At 39.6% G+C, this 14,742-nt stretch overlaps 1 protein-coding gene across 1 annotated transcript; it reads right to left on the reverse strand.

Moving 5' to 3' along the window:
- Window positions 1-3,059: 3,059 nt before the first annotated feature.
- Window positions 3,060-13,639, reverse strand: LOC118209195 (protein Wnt-11-like). The gene is made up of 6 exons (XM_035384355.1): window positions 12,461-13,639; window positions 8,936-9,129; window positions 7,911-8,146; window positions 5,867-6,144; window positions 5,191-5,483; window positions 3,060-3,570 (listed from the first exon to the last, which is right to left on the reverse strand). The coding sequence occupies exons 2-6, from the start codon at window positions 9,016-9,018 to the stop codon at window positions 3,396-3,398; spliced, it is 1,065 nt and encodes a 354-aa protein (XP_035240246.1). The 5' UTR covers window positions 9,019-9,129; window positions 12,461-13,639; the 3' UTR covers window positions 3,060-3,395.
- Between the last annotated feature and the right edge of the window lie 1,103 nt (window positions 13,640-14,742).

Raw genomic sequence — 14,742 nt, forward strand, 5'->3', positions numbered from 1 at the left:
ATATGTAACTAATCTACAATTTTAATTTGTTTTTTTAGGTCTTGGTCTGTTTCCAAGGGAAAATCATCAGTGCTGAGACAAATCTAAACATACATTGTTAATTTACTTTAGCACACATTTTCTGCAAGCATATGTTTCTAAAAAGGATTGCTAAAATTGAACTTTAAATAATTTCGTATAACCCAGATTTAGCATACCTTCCTGTTTCTCTCTTCATCCTAATCATCAAATGCCACTTCTAAGCCACTAAATGGACTCCTGTTATCAGGACAGCAATCTTTTTCTGCTATGCTAATGTGATGTCAGACAAAACAAGAGGATGAACGGGTTTGTGCCTGTGGAAGAGCACAGGGGTACACTGTGTAGTTCTGAGTAGCAGGAGTATTAGATTACTGTAATCATTTCCCAAACTCACGATATTCCATAGCTCATTGTCAAATATCGAAACTGGAGCCAGATTTAACTAGAATCATGAAGCATGAACGAAAATTCTGGCAGGGTTCTGGGTCTTCTTTTCACAATGTTTTCTTTCAAAATGCTGCTCCTGCCTCCAAATCTGGGGAGATTAAGATGTATTTAATTGCATGAAACACTGCATGCTGTTGAATGCAATAAGAAGAGTTAAGAGACAATTGTGAACATCTCTGATGTAGTATATGGTTACATCATATACAATAATTGATGGCTGTGAAATACCATTCCCTGCCTAGGCCTCCCTGTAAGGGTATAACTTCTCACTTTCCAATGCTCTTAGAAGAGTGCAATTTTAAGTCTAAATTTTTTATTTGAATATCTATGTCTCTTTTTGCTTGCACCCGCGTCTTTCACAGCAAAAAAAAAAAAAAAAAAAAAAAAAAAAAAAGAGAAAAGCTCCATATTGCATTTGGTCTCCAGACAAAGTTATACAAGTATCAAAATAAATATTTGTTTTCTTTTCTGACAGAGCCATTTCTTTTGTTGACATGAAAACTATAAATATTAGAACACAGGTTTATGAACCTGTATTCGTGATTCAGTATGAAAAATGCAAAAATCTTTAGAAGAAACCAGAAGGTTCCATTCATGGTGGGTTTTTTTTTTTTTTGGGGGGGGGGGGGGGGGGGAGTAACATGCAGTGGTTCCATTCCCTCCAGTCTGATTATCAAAGGAGCACAGACATACTGAAGACCCCCACAATCAGATTTCCCCCTGCTCTATGTTATTACTGAAGAGTGACTCTCCTCTGTGACTCCCATGTTGCAGAGCACCCGCCCCTCCCTCCCCCCACCCAATTCCTCCAGAGCAGCAGTCAGTTGTGGACCTCGAGGCAGAGGACAGCAGAAACCCGTCAGCGCTATCAGATCGGCATTCCTTGGCAACCCTTTGAAGGTGTTTGCCAGAAGTTAGTCTCAGAAAAACAGTGTAAAGTGTAAATATTTTTGTCTGTGGACTGGCGGCCTTTTCTCTGGCAAATTAGTGCACCACAAAGGGGTCTGAGAGGGGAACTGGTCAGTAGCCCATTCTGAGCTGGGGGTCTCAAATGATAGTCCTGTAAGGCCAAATGGGGTGCACAGTGTTATAGCATGGTGAAACATCATGTGCAATATTAATACTCAAAAGTTCACTAAATGTTTTGGCATTTAATACAATCATAGCGTGCATAATTTATATTTGTATTCAATTTAATAATAGACCCCCCATGCACATTTACATACTTTTTCATTTAATAATAAAAACGTCTCAAAGACAATGAATCACATCACCCTCGGTGCAGATACATCTTTAGATATAAGTTCTAAATATTTTAAGATACCGTTTTTCAAAAAATGAAAAATACTGAAACCAGATGCTGGTCTGTACTCAGGAACTGATCTGGCAGAGACCCTCCCCCACCCCCCACAATTCCACCTATAGCTAATATTGCCACCAGACTTCTATGGGTGAGCCACATCAATGAATTTACAGTCAACAAAGTTTTCTCACATTTCCTTTCCTTCGGTAAGATAAAGCTGTGGATCAACAGGAAAATTATTGTTCATGGTTTTAACATTTCACCCACTTCCTTTGACTAAATGAATTCTTTAAAGACAAAAGTTTCTTGTAACTCATGAATTGGAGTAGACGATAGAAAAGGAAACTGCACTGAGCAGTAGTACATGACCACTTCTGATCATCAGCTGAATGTGAATTTTGCAGCAAAAACGAAACCGTGTTCTTTCTTACACAAAGTCTGGAAATCTTAATCATATAACCAGTCATACAATATAATAATGAGCCAGTTTTACAACTGGAGGGTTGTGCCAGAACATCAACAGAGACCTGTGAAATTAAATGGGGAAATTAAAAGAACAGCTGTGGATTGGAGTCCTGACATGTTAAGATGCTAATTCCTGCTAATGCTAATTGGTTTTGCATGTGCTAAACAGTTTTTCACATACTAAAGGTCTTTGTAAACTTAACTTTAATACAGTAACAATGATTGTTCTCTTTTCTCTTCAGAATTCTGATGGTAAGGTGTTTAATCTAGACAAAAGGGAAAGGTTTTCCATGCAGAGTTTGGTAAAGTCTCATTTTTTAATTAGTTCATCAATTTTCATTTAAATTCTCAATACAAAAGATTGTATGTACATCCACACAAAAGTGGCTCTGAACAGGTTGTCATGGGAACCCTAAACACACAGTAAGCAAGGAGTGGGGCTAGAATTCCTCATGTTTCATAGGGAAATTTAACAATGCAAATACTCTGTACATTTATAGGTCCTGGAAGAGTAATAAAAAGAATACACTCAAAAACTCCCAGACAGACAAACCTTTAAAACGAAAATATTTCAAGCTCCAAAAGGGGAGCTGTATTTGATTGTCCCTTTGCATATTCGGTACCTTTTTCTTCCCTCTTCATCTTCATAAAGGAATAATCCAACAGCTCTTTGAAATCCCTTGGATATCCATGGAATGGCTTTGAAGTGAAATATTTAAGTTAACATCAGTCCGAGGCTGGCTATGGACCCCCTGCTGTCCAAATGCTCATGAGGTCTCTCTTTAAAAATATATTCTTAATATAATTTCTTTAACAAATGAATAAGAAAATAGTTTTCATTTATTATTATCGGTGTTTAAAAAATATATAGCAAAAAGTTTATACACGTTTGTTGAAAATCCTTAAATGGCAGTGGCCTTCATGTAAAAGGCAGGTGTTGACACAACACCCATTTCAAACACTTGTAGACAAAACAAGTCTGCTTTTTTGATAAAATAAAACCCCAAAATATCTGTTTTAAAAGAACTGCTCCAGTTCAAATTAAAAGTGGGGTAAAAGGCTGAAGCTTAGGACAGCAGCAAGCTTTCTCGATACGTAGCGCTTTGGTTATTACGTGCGGCCCGTGAGGGGAGGTTTAAGATGCAGGTTTAGGAGGATGTCACTTGCAGATGTATCTCTCCACCGTCCTCTCGCACCTCTTGCACGTGACGTAGCAGCACCAGTGGTACTTGCAGTGGCACTTCTCCACCAGCGTCTCTACGTACGGGTTGTAGCCCCGGCCGCAGCACATCAGGTCACAGCTGTCACTCCCGCTGGAGGTCTTGTTGCACTGCCTGCGGAGAGACAGAGGGGGAGTAAGAGAGCACCAAGTACACCGCTCTGGATTCAGTCAAAGTGCGCTTCTGACTTCTGACTTAAGAGTTAATTTTTTTTTATTTTATCTTTCCTTTTCTTTTTTTTTTAAAAGTCATTTTAAAGGCAAGAGTTCAATGTGGTGATTGCTGAGCTTGGCCAAACTGCTTGTGAGTAAAATAAATTAACATTTTCAGTTCAATGACTGTAAAAATGACAAGCAATTGTTTATGGAATCCAGACCACCGACTCCAATGACATTTGAGAAGCGAGGCAAGTTAGGCTCTTGGGGAATGGTGGTGGTGTTGAAAGTGGCAGTGGCGTTCAGGCAATGCACTTTATTCGTGTTGAGAGTTTGGTTCATTGCTGCTCTGATCTGAATGCTCCTCTGAAGAACCCTCTCCCCCAACCACTCCCCCCCGTCCCCCAAGGCACACACAACCCCCCACTACCTCCCCCAGCGCTCCCACACACCTCCCTGACAGGAGGTCCGAATTTAAAATCGCTCTACAGCACTTCAGTGCTCAGGCCAAGCCAGTGAGAGCCAAAGAGTGTCTGCCATCAGCAAAGCCCCCGATGGTCTGACACCGTAGCTAACGCACAGGGGATCTCCCTCCTGTTTATTTGATATTTGCGGTGCTTTAATGGCCCCTGTGGTGAAAGAGGAGAACGGAATGTCGGGAGAAGGAGAAAGGAGGAGAAACAATTTGGCACAGAAGAAGGGGGCCCTAAATTCAGCAGTCTGGTGTAGTGGCTAAAATCTGAGCCTGTAATTCTGTGTGATACCCTCAAACAGGGAAAAACAACAAGCAATTCCATCAGAATGTAGCCAGTAGTGTCAATAGATGATATATTTTGTTAGCTGTCCTACACTGAGAAGAGACTTGGCCAAGCAAATTAATTTAAAAAAGGAAAACAAAAAAGAAAAAAAAACATATCTAGGACATATACAAATCCTTATCTGTACATAAAAATGTCCAGACACATATACAATAAGACAACTACATGAGTGCACTTGAAGCTGTTTCCTTTTAAGCTTTGTAATTTGAGAAAGCATTTTTTTCTAATGTTTATATTATTTGTCTGTTCTGTGTCAGCAAATCATTTTTTAAAAGTGACGGATGTTACTAATCACAAGAACACGACAATGCAGCTGCAGGCTAACTACAACTAGCTAAGACTAGCTGCACTTGCGTGTTCAAACACCGCATGTGCGGCATGCAAACAGGTGTAACACAGGATGATTTCAAGATTTACTTCTTAAATCAAAGATACTCAAAGATAATGTCTCATGAAGAAAACCGTACAGGTATATGCAATGTCCTGCATCTAAGACACTCCAGACCATCTTTCTGCTGAAGATATGTAATGCTGAAATGACTATTGAATAAAAAAAAGTTTAGAATAGAGACTATTTATTTATTTCGTTTAAATATTCAAATAATATTTATATTTAAATATGCTTGGCATGCATGCTTGCATATGCTTTGGCTACCTAAGCCAGCCAAACATGCCCGCTAAAGATCCACTCTGGCAGACATAATTCTCATCTCAGCCAATGAAAGGCATGGAAATGCGTGTTCGATCCTGGGGCTGCTCACCTGCCCTGAGTGCCGAAGGAGCCCTGCTTTTCGCTCCTGGAGCAGAAGTCGGGTGAACTCTGCAGGTACACCATCTCGTTCTCCCGTACGGGCCGGATGTCGAGGTCCTTGGGAACGAGCTGCTTCCTGGTCCCCATGGGCCGGTGCACCACCTTGGTGGCGGACAGGTATTTGATTTTCAGGTCCATGGCGATGTTCTTCAGATCCTGAAGGCCCTTCCAGCAGGTCCTGATGGAGCAGGAGCCGGAGACGCCATGACACTTACACTTCAGCTCCAAGGCATCACGCAGGGCCTGAGGGACACACACATGCCATATGCCCATGTGGGGGACAAAAGAATCTCATTGGTTTATGGTTGTCATTTTGCACCAATCATATTTGCCACATCAACAACAGGACTGTCACAAGGTAATCATTTTTATATTCATCATCAATAAATATTTCAGACATACAGAACTTAAATTTTGTATATTCTTCGCAACTCAATCTCAGTATCGCTCACCATTTGATTTCTGCCGCACATGATTTTATAAAATGAATGTAATGTAATATATGTTGGAAATTCAAAATGCAAAGCAAATCAAGCAGGCTGAAAAAAATCACTGGGTCACTAACGAGCTGGACTAGTTTGGGCCCGTGTGTAAGAAGAGGAGGAAAGAGGTGGAGCGTGGGTTACCTGTCTGCCCACCTCACTGTTGTGCAGGTGCATGAGCTTGTTAGCCTGGGAGCGGGACTTCTTCGTCTTCATGGGCGCGTCGGCGAACTTGGTGCCCACGACCAGGCCGTAGTGCAGGTTGTCTGCGCAGCCCCCCCAGCGGTGGCCCGGCTCGGGGGCCTGGCCCGGGACGGGCCCGCAGGAGCAGTACCGCAGGTCCCCGGTGGTGCAGGCCCGGGCGATGGTGTGGCTGATGGTGGCCGCGGCCAGGGCGTAAACAAACGCCGCCTCCCTCGTGCCTGAATGGAAAGTTTGGATGGAGGGAGAAATATTAAAACAAGATGGCGACTTCGGAAAAACTTTAAAGGCCACATTTTATCGTTATTGTTTTCTTCACACCAGGGGGTGCAGAACAACCATCGTGGACTTGATTTTAATATCTAGTTATGGGATCTGAGGAAGGAATGACAGAAAATGTGATATCTAGCCATGTGTCATCATAGGATTAAGTACATGAGTATGATAGCTGCAAGTTCTTCAAGGGAAGCATCTGTTGAAGTAAAATGTCAAGAAGGGAAGACGGGGAGAGGAGGGTGGTGAGAGTTGGGCTCAGTCCAGTCAAGAAACAAATAGAATTCGCAGCAGGAATTTACGTCAAGCAAGAATGGATGACGAATTCAAAAGAACCCTGGCCTTGAGTCGGCACGGGATATATCAAAGACACCCCGAGGAGAGGAGACCGCTTGTGGGCAGGCAGGGGTTTCCGAGCCTGGTTAAACGAATGACAGATGGGCCCCGTCTCTTGTGTGCATGTCATCCAGCTATCTCACATGCCTATTTGACTGGGGGCCTTTGAAGTGGGCGTACAGCTCCAGTGTTTGTAAATCTACCTTGCCATTTGGGCCCACTCTGGCAAAGAGGGAAGATAAGAAAGAAAACCACTTTAGAATTACAGAGGACCACAGAAAGGCCTCAAAGTGGCGACCAGCATATAAATCACACCTTGTGGCACACTGGCACCACTCATGAATACGTTCAGGAATAAGATGGTTCAGAAACACAAAGGGAGCTCATGACAATGTATGGGTAGAGATAGTACAAAATGATTCCATAAATAATCGAAATGTGAAAAAAAACATAAAATGTGCTTGTCAGATGTTACATTGAAAACCATTGTGTAGAGCATTAAAGTAGTATAGATTTTAAAGAACACCATTTTAAGATGCTTGACATTAATTACCCAAATGGTGTAGGAATTGCCACACACAAGATGGAGGAAAAGCCACATTCCAAAGCAACAGGGAGCTGTCTTCATTCTATTCAGTCTGAACAATATAAGGTCCTGTATCATTATCACTGTCCACTATGGTAAACAATATAGCCAAAGCCCATGAAAATTCAACTGCAGCAATATTAAAAGGACCTCAAAGTTGAAGAAAAAATCAAGCTGAAAAAAAATATCCTTGTACGACCACAGACAACTTTAGTGGTGTGTTGTAATATAAAATCATTTCCATATGAGCATTATACATGCATGTTGGAACATGGAAGAATGCCTGTTGTATGGCACACATTATATACTGCATGCTCTAGTTTTTAGGCTCCATAAGAGAATACAGGGAAATCATGTGAGACCTTTTCTGCTCAGCACTTCATAAGCTGTCTAATAAAAAAAAAACATGGAGCTCTTTCATCCACAGGTGTGTGTAAAGAACAGGCCCAGCAAATGTATTGTATGTGACTTCATTACATATGTAAAGTAAATGATCAATTCAGCCCTCAGAGGCCCTATGATGCAGTTAATATCAGGATAAGATTTTATTTTTCCTTTTAGCATAATGGAATGTGGCTATGCATGCGTTTATAGGCCTGAAAAACTATCCTGCTGGAATGGATGGCATTAATCACAATATAAAAGGGAGACAGTGGACACGGCACATTCTGGGGTGCACATACATAGCATGGGGGGAGAGTGGTGCCCCCCCCACCCTGCTGCGGAGCTTTGTGTAGGGTGCTGGCACTGCCCCCCCCTGCAGTGAGGACGCAGGGGCAGGGAACGCTGTACCTCGCTCCAGGTCTGGGGGAAAGTGCGGTGCGTTCTCGATGGAGGAGCAGTTCCAGCGCATGTCGCCGAAGGTCTTCTGGCAGGTCTTCTGGACCTCGCGGGCGGCCTGGATGACGGTCTGCATCAGCTCCAGGTTGCTGCGGCACAGCTGCACCTGCGCAGACACCAGGCCCTGAAGACCCTTGCAGTGATGCGTCCGGTTAATGGGCATGGAGGCCGGCGTCTGCGACAGGGCCCTGAAGACACATGCACATGGATGCATGTACGGGTTCACACACACACACACACACACACACACACACACACACACCTTCTTAATCCAGCTTTTCTTAACCCCAATATGGAATGTCTATGGCAAGTTATGCCCCCCCCCTCCCCAGTTCCCCTCTTCTAACTGGTGTTTATTGCCTCATCTGTTTGAATTAGCCTCTTATCTGAGTTGCACAACCCCTTCCTTATATTCAACACACATAGGCCTGCTGTATGGAAAGCAGAAACAAAATAAAACTTTTTCTACGTGAGAACAAACCCTGCCGATACTCAGCTTAGTACTATCTGCAAATGTAATGCAAGCTTTCACACATTTTTAGCATTCAGTTACAATGTGCATCTCGACAGAGCAGAATTGGGTGAAAATGGGTGACAGTGAGAAACGTTCATATGTGGGTAGTCATGCACACACAAAAAAAAAAATAATTGGTGTACTGCCCTTCATTATCCCTGGACAAAACCTATTAGAGGAAATGCTTACAGTACTTTGACATTGTTTGTATGCTTCTGCCATGATACAAAACAGTCTACTTTAATTTTTTTTCTGACAGCTATTGTTAAATATGCTCCTCATTGAAAAAAGGGTCCAATTATTGACTGGAACGCCAAACCGTTCATGCCAAAGTCAAATAACCTAACCTTTCACTTCTAAATAGCCGAGACACACAAATGAAAGCTAAACCATTCTGAACAGGTAAGCATGGGGAGAGAACCGCTCCCTTCAAAGGTAACGTTAGAAAAGTTGAAGAGCTCACAGCCATTTGATTCCTGAGCAGATCTGGGACAGCAGCAGGACTGCGGGCAGACAGACGGGCAGGGGGTGGAGAGCCCTTTTCATGGCGGTGGTCCCACTCAAGGCACAGAGAGACAGTGCTGCTGTTACGACTCCTCTGAGGCACAATCAGAAAACAGGAACCGCAATACTGACCTCTTGTCCGTTTTTCACTTCCTGAAATATACATTTAAAAAAACAATTTCAAAATGATATGTATATATATTTATATATATGTATATAGACGGGGGACAAATTAAAGTAAAAACCTGAATAAATGAGTGGAAAAATATAATGAACGCAGATGCTTTTATACTGGTTTACTGCATGATGCAATTAAGCATGCTCTCTGGCATGTATAAAAGTGTTGAGCAGGCCCAATTGAACTCGATTTTGGATCAAGATGGCATGAGGAAAAATCTATGTGTCTTTGAAAGAGAGTTCATTATTGAGGCACGGATGGCAGGAGCTTCAGTCACAAAGACTACTCAACTGGCTAGTGTTTCCATGATATTGACATATGCATTTAGATATATGGGACAGACATCAGTAAATAGGGTCAGAAATTGTAGTCACAGTCCATGATGCTTATGCATTAGTGCGAATATAAGGAAAAACAGAAGAGCAACTCCTCAGGTGACTGAGAATGTCAATGTAGGCCATGATCAGATTGTGCCAGCAAGAACAGTCCATCAACAACTACATAGAGGGATATTATAGTAGGGTTGCAGTGCATAAATCTCTCATTACAACGATGAATACACATTTGAAAGTTCAGTGGTGCAAAAACAATAGGCACTGGTCTACAGACATGTGAAAAAAGAGAAATGGTCAGACGACTTATCCTTCACCATATTCTCGACAAGTGGGCAAGTGCATATGTGATGTACACCAAAAGAAAGGTACAGGCCTGAATGCTTGACCCCTACAGTGAGAGGGTCCAGTGGCTTCCTTATGCTGTGGGGGGCATTTTCCTGGCATGGTTTGAGTCCACTTGTCCCCTTAGAGGGAAGGATCACTGCAAATCAATACAAAGTTATTCTGAGTGACCACCTTTATCCTGTGATAAAAAAATTTCTATCCTGGTGGGAGTGGTCTCTTCCAGGATGACAATGCCCCCATACACAGGGCATGCGGGGTCACGAAATGATTTGATGAGTATGAAAATAATGTGAATCATATGCTATGGCCTTCGCAGTCACCACATCTCAACTGTGTTATACAGCGCTCTCCACCACCATCATCAAAACACCAAATGAGGGAATATCTTTTAGAAGTAGAGTTCTAGAGACTTGTAGAATCTATGCCAAGCGGCTCGTGCTGGCCCAACACCTTACTAAGACACTTCATGTTGGTTTTTCCTTTAATTTGTCACCCGTCTGCATATATACATATACAAACATCTTTGGATATATATTTTAGGAATATATAGGAATAACTGAAACACACAAATTATGCTTTTTAAAGAGCCATTTATCACAGAAACATTGAACTCTATATTGAAATTTGCAAGAAATATTCTCCTGAATACCTAGGCTTTGATCTACCTCAAGCCAATGTAGATCAATACCTGGAAATTCAGCAGATTTCAATATAGAATTAAACGTTTCTGTTGAGGGAGTTACAAAAACAGATACATGGCTCTTTTAAAAGCATAGTCATCTTCTTCACCACTTTTAATGATGAAATAACATGATCTTAATTGACAGTCAAAATAACAGAAATAAATGTAATAAATGTAAGCAAAAGGACATCTAATGAGCTGAAGGAAAGTCATTTATGTCCAAAGCAATGCCTTAAATATTCCGTATCTTGACATACAGTACATCCATAATCCTTATTTGAGCACATCACACAATTTGCTTTAAATTTAATTAAACGTATTCAGATCTTTTGCGTTTTCGTGCACTTTATTTATTTTTTATTATTATGGAATATTTTGAACAGAAAGACTCGGCATAAACACACACAATGTTACGTTGACATAAATTGATTATTTATCATATTATACAAATCAAAACTCTATGCAAGACTCGTAATAATAAAACATATGTGTATAACCATGTTGATATGGCTGACATAACAACACAAACTGAAATAGCCATTTTTTTAATCAGCTATTCAAATTAATGAACTTGACCAAATCTAGTTGACTAGGACCATTATCACTGAATGCTGTACAACATCCCAATTCTTACATGCTGACATACCCCTCACCAATTTGTAGCTTATGTAGTTAGCGTTTTCAACCGGTGCTTGATTAGATTGAGAAAATGTTTAGAAATTGCTCATAAATTCAGAATGTATACCAAATCAACATTATATTTAGAATTAATATTGACTTGAAGTTGATATGTTCTGTAAACAATAGCGTAACATCAAATTAACAAAGTAAAACATCTCACATAAAAGCGCTGCAGAATTCCTAATTTTAGGAATAGATGTCCTAAAATTAAGTCTATGTGCTAATATATTACTTCAATAATTGGTTCAGCATCTGCGCACTTAACAGCCAAGCCTTTGTTGGATCATCATTTCAAAATCGAACGAAGTGACTTTGAATTAATTCTTGTGATCTATGTCATCTTAAGAAATCAAAAATTACAACCACAAATAGTGATGTATCCTTAAGTCAACCTATCATGTTGAGTAATGAATTACCCGCTCACTGTAAGCCAGCTATCCCAACATAACAAAGATAGCTTCAGAATATTACATTTATATTTTTATATTTAGCAAATGATTTTATCCGGACTGACTTAAAGAAAACATACAATCTCTTTTATATTCGTTGGACGTAAGAAATGTCAATGAACACTTCCTAACAAGTAAATTATGGATTGTGTTAAAACATGATAAAATGCCTCGTGTTTAATCACAAATAAAAAACGAAGAGGGTGACAACTGATCATTCGTAACTCTAGTCAGGCCTAAAATCAAACTATTAATTAACTCAACCATTAATTTCACAAGGTTTAAACCAAATCCTTCCAGGTGGACTATACGGTTTAGTGATGGACAGAGAAATAAGACATTAGCCAACACATAACCTCCGCTCCATCTGGCGGTGGCGGAGGCAATTACTTAATTTCCTGGTGTTCCAAAGTATCAGCACAAATGACCAAGGGTCGAAAATTACTTGTGCTCAATGAGCGATTTTGTACGAAATTGTTATGAGAATTGAACCGTCGAGTAAAATCAGATGAACATAATATTCCTGAAATTCTGAATTAGTTTGTGTTGCCTGTCAGGGTGTATCTCGCTGCTATCAAGATCTGATGACGGTCGTATTTTAATGCAATTGCAGAGAGTTTGATTCAGCAGCATGCAATTCTAACGTCTGTTCAGATTTTTATTTTCAATGTGTTGTCCGGGGTTTGTGCGATAAACATTTAAGGCTAAAACAACTGCATTACAGCTGAAAAAACCCACATAAAAATACATTAGCCATCTTAATGAATGTACACAGCAAACGTCAACCAGCTCACGTTTTAGAAAAAAATCTTACCTTTATATAATGTTTTGCCAGTATTGCAGTAATATTCCAGACAATATTTTTCTTTATTCAAGATCTGCCATAAAACCTGTGTAATTCCGCAATATTCATGGAATGGCCGCTGAAAAGCCGATAAAGCATCTTAAACGATGCAGGGCAAACTACTGACTTAAGCAAGTGAGCAGGTTTCCCTTTTTTTTGGCTACTATGCTCCCCACCCCGGAATGTGAACTCTGGCAATCGCTGAAGCCCCTAGCTGTTTATATTCTCTACGCTGCTTTGATCTCAGTGATGTCAGACATAATTAGCATAACAACGCTAACCGGATATGAGCGTGTATTTAATATTTGATAATACAACAGCAACAAAATACCTATGACTAGTTCTATAAAAATAACAGACATATTCAACATACAAGGATGATTATTTGGCTGCTCTGCTATTTATTGCTATTTAAGCGTGCAAAATAATTTTGAATTTAAAAATGAATGTCAAGGTTTCTCCTTGCATATCATTCATGTTCAACATTGAACCAAGGTAGAAATTATTCACCCGATTTATCCAGAAAATGAAATTTGTTTAGGTGTCGTGTCATTGGGTTTACGGACATTAATGTGGTAAGTGATATAATTGCATTCCTTAAATATAGGCTATAATTATCAATACAATTATTATTTGACGTACAAATTCTAATCCGTTGTCTGTCGACGTAGGCCTACTCTACACGGGGTTTAATTATTACAGTGTGGTCTAATAATAAAAAGCCACGGTGTCCTTTGTACCACTTGGCCAAATGATTTTATTGTCATGGCTTTCTTGCTCCCATGAAATCAATCCGAAATATCCGTAAATTCGCAGAATGTAGCAAAAAAAGCAAAAACAAGTAGGCCTATGTGATAAGGATATTTAATCAGAACCGTGTGCTTTATCCTGCCCAACATCAATTTAAATAGGGATTTGTGAGTGTTCTATTATTTTTATAAAAACATTAGGCTACTGTAGTTTCCACGGTGAAATGGTGCTAAAGCGAACACTTTTGTCGAGAAAGAAAAAAAAAAAAAAAAAAACACTTCTGCAAACTAGCCTACGATAAATCATCCAGGTTCGGCTAAATATTGAAATGACCACGGTGCAAGATGTCTATGTATACTTATTACTGATACAAAAATAAAGAAAACCCTGATGTTCAAATAAGAGAAGAAAAATAATTTCAAATGATCATTTTCATGTTATGATTGCTATAGGCATAAATCAAAAGTTTGCACTGATCAACAAATGAGAAACCTGTTAATTTAACAGGCCTACAACAAGGTATACAAAAGAGTAATTCAAGAAAAAAATACGAATTTTAGATTTTATGGTATAATTGTAATATTTGAAATGGCTTTCTTGTGTGAATATGTAGCCTATACAGGCAAAGTAAAAACAACTAAATAAATGTAAAAAAGTTAAGCTCTTGATAACTGCCTTTAAACTGTTTTCCACGTTCTTCTTCTTCTTCTTATTATTATTAGGCTATTATTAACACTGATTACTAACCTATACTGCTACTTCAAACAAAAACAATAATCACACTAAACTCCTAAATGGTTGCAAGTACGAAAGCTTTTTTTTTTTAGCTAATTTCAAAAGCAGCATATACATTACATTACAGACATTTAGCAGACGCTCTAATCCAGATTTACACAACTTTTTCCATATCATTTACATTACATCTATTCATACAGCGGGACATTTATGCGGAAATTTTTAGCCTAGTAGTCTACTATGAAATTCACTTCAAACAGCTTTGACATGTCAGTAGTCTAGCCATTAGCCGTTTCAATTGCATTCACAATGTAATCGAATGGTGGTGCGGAATAACAGTAAATTAATATGCTCTATAATGTCCGCCAGTAGGTGTTTATTTTTTTGTTTTTGTTTTTTGTTGCACATACTAATGTTAATCAAGGAAACATATTTCCATTGATAAAATGAAACTAGCCACATCCTCAGATTATGAAGTATGGGGCCTCATTAATTAAAAAAAGTCTGTGCGTAAACACTGACGCACAAGCAACTTCGTAACTTGCCTTGATGTGAGCTCTGGCAACGTCCAAATAAATGAGGAAAGCTGCTTTTCTTTGTTTTTTTTTTTTTTTAAACACCAAAGTAGGCTTTTACAAAGAAAACAGCCGACCATACGGACCAGTCTGGTGCATGCTTATTATAAATGCCTCTGACCAGGCAGATATTTCTTTCCCATTAATCAATTGGAGTATCCAAAAGATGAGGGTATGTCAACACAGCAAGTA

Source organism: Anguilla anguilla, chromosome 12 (assembly GCF_013347855.1).
Source record: "Anguilla anguilla isolate fAngAng1 chromosome 12, fAngAng1.pri, whole genome shotgun sequence".
Lineage (NCBI taxonomy): Eukaryota > Metazoa > Chordata > Actinopteri > Anguilliformes > Anguillidae > Anguilla > Anguilla anguilla.

What these genes read in the sequence shown, in the direction of transcription:
- LOC118209195 (XM_035384355.1), bottom strand. Translation starts at nt 9,018, where the DNA reads ATGAAAAGGGCTCTCCACCCCCTGCCCGTCTGTCTGCCCGCAGTCCTG. An exon ending in TCCCCCAGACCTGGAGCGAG is followed by an intron (nt 6,145 to 7,910) that starts GTACAGCGTTCC and finishes CTTTCCATTCAG; the next exon opens with GCACGAGGGAGGCGGCGTTT. An exon ending in ACAGTGAGGTGGGCAGACAG is followed by an intron (nt 5,484 to 5,866) that starts GTAACCCACGCT and finishes TGTGTCCCTCAG; the next exon opens with GCCCTGCGTGATGCCTTGGA.